This window comes from Microtus ochrogaster, linkage group LG4 (genome assembly GCF_000317375.1).
Source record: "Microtus ochrogaster isolate Prairie Vole_2 linkage group LG4, MicOch1.0, whole genome shotgun sequence".
Taxonomy (NCBI): Eukaryota; Metazoa; Chordata; class Mammalia; order Rodentia; family Cricetidae; genus Microtus; species Microtus ochrogaster.
In genome coordinates this window covers 15,199,941-15,203,132 of record NC_022030.1, presented here as the reverse complement: position 1 = coordinate 15,203,132, position 3,192 = coordinate 15,199,941, and the positions used below count along the sequence as shown (strand labels likewise).

The 3,192-nt window shown below is 33.1% G+C and overlaps 1 protein-coding gene across 2 annotated transcripts in view; it reads left to right on the top strand.

Moving 5' to 3' along the window:
* Fbxo30 (F-box protein 30) overlaps positions 1 to 2,712 on the top strand; it is a 7,529-nt gene extending 4,817 nt beyond the window's left edge. For both annotated transcript variants that reach the window (XM_026786395.1, XM_005361007.3), the window contains exon 2: positions 930 to 2,712. In XM_026786395.1, the coding sequence (XP_026642196.1) occupies positions 930 to 1,133 (204 nt within the window). In that variant the 3' untranslated portion in view covers positions 1,134 to 2,712. The remainder of the gene's footprint in view (positions 1 to 929) is intronic.
* The last annotated feature ends 480 nt before the right edge of the window (positions 2,713 to 3,192 follow it).

Below are 3,192 nucleotides of genomic sequence, written 5' to 3'. Positions count from 1 at the left end.
AAAAAAAAAAAAAAAAGATTGTGGATATATCTCCCTGGTGTTCACACTTAAACACCTGCAGTGTGTTAGATAGCATGCATTTTTACATTACTTTTATTAACCTATTACTGCCCCCACTTTCAAAAGAACGGTAACCTGTCAAATATTTATTTATATATTTATTTATAGTGGTTCTGGGGCTTGAACCTAGGGGTTCCTGTGTGCCATGCAAATATTCTTACTTAACTGATTTCCAGTCCCCTTTTTTCTTTTTTACTATAATGGAGGCCTTCACTGAATTGCCCAGGCTGGCCTAGAATTCACTTGGTAGTTCAGGTAGGACTTAAGTTTGTTATCCTCCTGCCTCATCCCCTGGGTTGCTGGGACTATAGGCCTGGCAGCAATGATGGATGCTCTTGTTAGCTGAAAATTGTTCTGTTGTCACTGAATTTTAAGGCATCTGGCTACTTTGGAAGCCATTACCCTCTTGAGAAATTGTTATGAATGCTACCCCCTTCCCAGTACTGCTACTTTCTAGAGCATCTACTGCTTACCATGTAAAGCTGGCTTTCTGTCTTTGTGGCTTCCAAGTCATATAGACTAATCCAACTGCAGCTAAGAAAATATTTAGGAGAAAAATGCACTGAAAATGCACTGCACACATATTCCTGTTGATTATTCTGTAGACAATGTAATATTACTACACAACAAATAGTATTTGGTATCATGAGTAACCTAGAGATGATTTTAAAACTTTATAGGAGGAAGTGGATAACACCACTTTTGACAAGCCTGAATAACAATGGATTTATTCCTTTTTAATTTTAAGCTGTTTGTAACTTGATATTTTATGTTTCTGTATAAATTACAACAGCTAGAGCAGAGCCAAAAGGGTATTCTGATTTTCTGTCTATTGGACTATTTAAATCTAAAGTAGAATTTTCTTCTAGGTATGGCGATTCAGTACTGCATTTTGTTCTGTTAATGAATGGAAATTTGCTGACATCCTAAGCATGGCTGACCACTTGAAGAACTGCAGTTACAATGTTATAGAGAAACGGGAGGAAGCAGTCCCACTGCCGTGCATGTGTGTAACTCGAGAGCTCACTAAAGAAGGACGTTCACTCCGCTCAGTTTTAAAACCCGTGCTTTAAGAACTGTGTTTACTTGCACATACAGGCAAGCACCTGGTCTGAGTTCTTTGTAATATTTGACACTGTGTTAATGTATTAAAGACTACAACTAGCTAAATTTATTGTCATTATGTACATACTGTTTTGCTGTGACATATATTTTTATAATGTACTGTTAGTTGGAAAAAATTGCCTTAATATTTGAAATGTGTGAAATTGTTGGAACATTGCTAGACAGGGTAATTAATCTTTATCTGCATAATTTTTCAAATTACTAATTTTAATGGTGTGCATATTTAAGTTCTAAAAATTTTTGTTTCTCAAACTGAAAAGAACTTGACCAAAAAATTTATTGTTTATGTTTTCTGTGGGTTGAAGCCCATACTATCAGAAGCAAAACTTTGACTCAAAATTTTTCCTGCATAGATTTTTTTCACAGAACACATTCAGTTATTTAAGCACTGCCAGAAGATTGTTATTAAGTTTTTCTGATACTTTTCTAATTAGTGATCGTATGTGATCTCCAGTACTTACCTAAAGGCACAATAATGACTTCATGCTTTTAAAGCAACTCACAGAAATGCGTTCATCCTCTTTTTCTTACTGCTCTTATGCTGAAAATGATCACATTCAGTTCTTTTTTCATTAAATTACGTATCTGAAGAGTCAAGGCACAATGTATTATATGACAGATTAAAGTAAAAACAAAGCAAGCCTATGAATTTAACTTGAATTTTTTCATATTTTCCTAGGTATCTAATGTTTGAAAAGAAAATATACCTCACTATAAGTTTGAATTTGACATATTGTTTGAATAAACTTCAAATATTGAGAATACAAAGGGTTTGACTTTTTCAGGGGCTTTTAAAATGTTCATATAGTGAACTATATGTCTATAAAAAATACACTGGTATTGTTTTAAGACATTTTAAAAACTGAAATTTTGTCAGTTACCATCAAACAGAGACCTCTCTTGGTTGATAATCTTGAAACGTTCCCACAGCTATGCTTCACACACTGCTCTGTCAGAACATAAGAATTGTGTCGTTTTTGGGAAGATCAAGTGTGGTCATGAATAGTCAAGAGCTTACAGTTTTCAAATTGATGTATACCAGTTCACTTAATGTGCTTGTTTTAAAGAAATGAACATGCAGTGTCAGTATTTAGAAGTAGATTCCAGAGGCAGAGACGAAAGTGACTTGTCCAGATGAATGCTAGCAGTGCTAAGCTGAAGTGGGTAGTGATGTTGAAAACCACCTGAGTCTACTCTTTCTATGGTTTTCAGAGTGCTTTGTGCTTACTGGTTTCTATTTCTCAGATAAGGTAGTCAGACTGGGGAAGAGGGATCCTTGGGCATTAAAGATGGATTCTCAGCTGCTCCGGATGTGTTGGCAGCGTCAAGTTCTTAGTAGAGTTGAAAAGTGTGGTGGTAAAACTAGTCACTTGTGTTGCCTCATCTGCCATTTAACTTAGGAGAATTTGTAATTTTGGTGCTTAAACTTTTTTTTTCAACTGTGAGTCTGAATTGCATTAAAAACAGTAATAAAAAAACTTTTGTTTCTGCCAAAAGGTAAAAATAGGAATATAAAATTATATAAAATAAAAATTATATTAAAAAGTTATATAAAAATATAACTTTGCTTTTTAAATTTTTTTTCTGAAGAATGTGTCTATTTAGGTAATACAAACATTAACCTTTTATGTTTTTACTTTTTAAAAATTTATGATTCGTAAACTTAAATCTAGTTTCACAACTGAGATGATTAACGTTTTTTCACCTTTTTCACTAACTTAAATGGATATTTTAATAACACTATATGTACATAAAAATTGTTTTTATCTACTTTTTTATTTTGTCCAAATAAATATTTTTTACAATTTATTCTGGGTGAAAAAAATGATAGTCAAACTAGACATATATCTCATTTGAGTTAAGCTAATTTGGCTGTTTTCTGAACCTGTTATTGTTGCAGTTAGCTTTAGATATCCAAAAATGGATACTTAGTAAGACTTGAGTCTTACAGCAAGCATGAAATTCTGGACACAAAAGCTATGACTCATTCTTCATGGTAGTTAATAT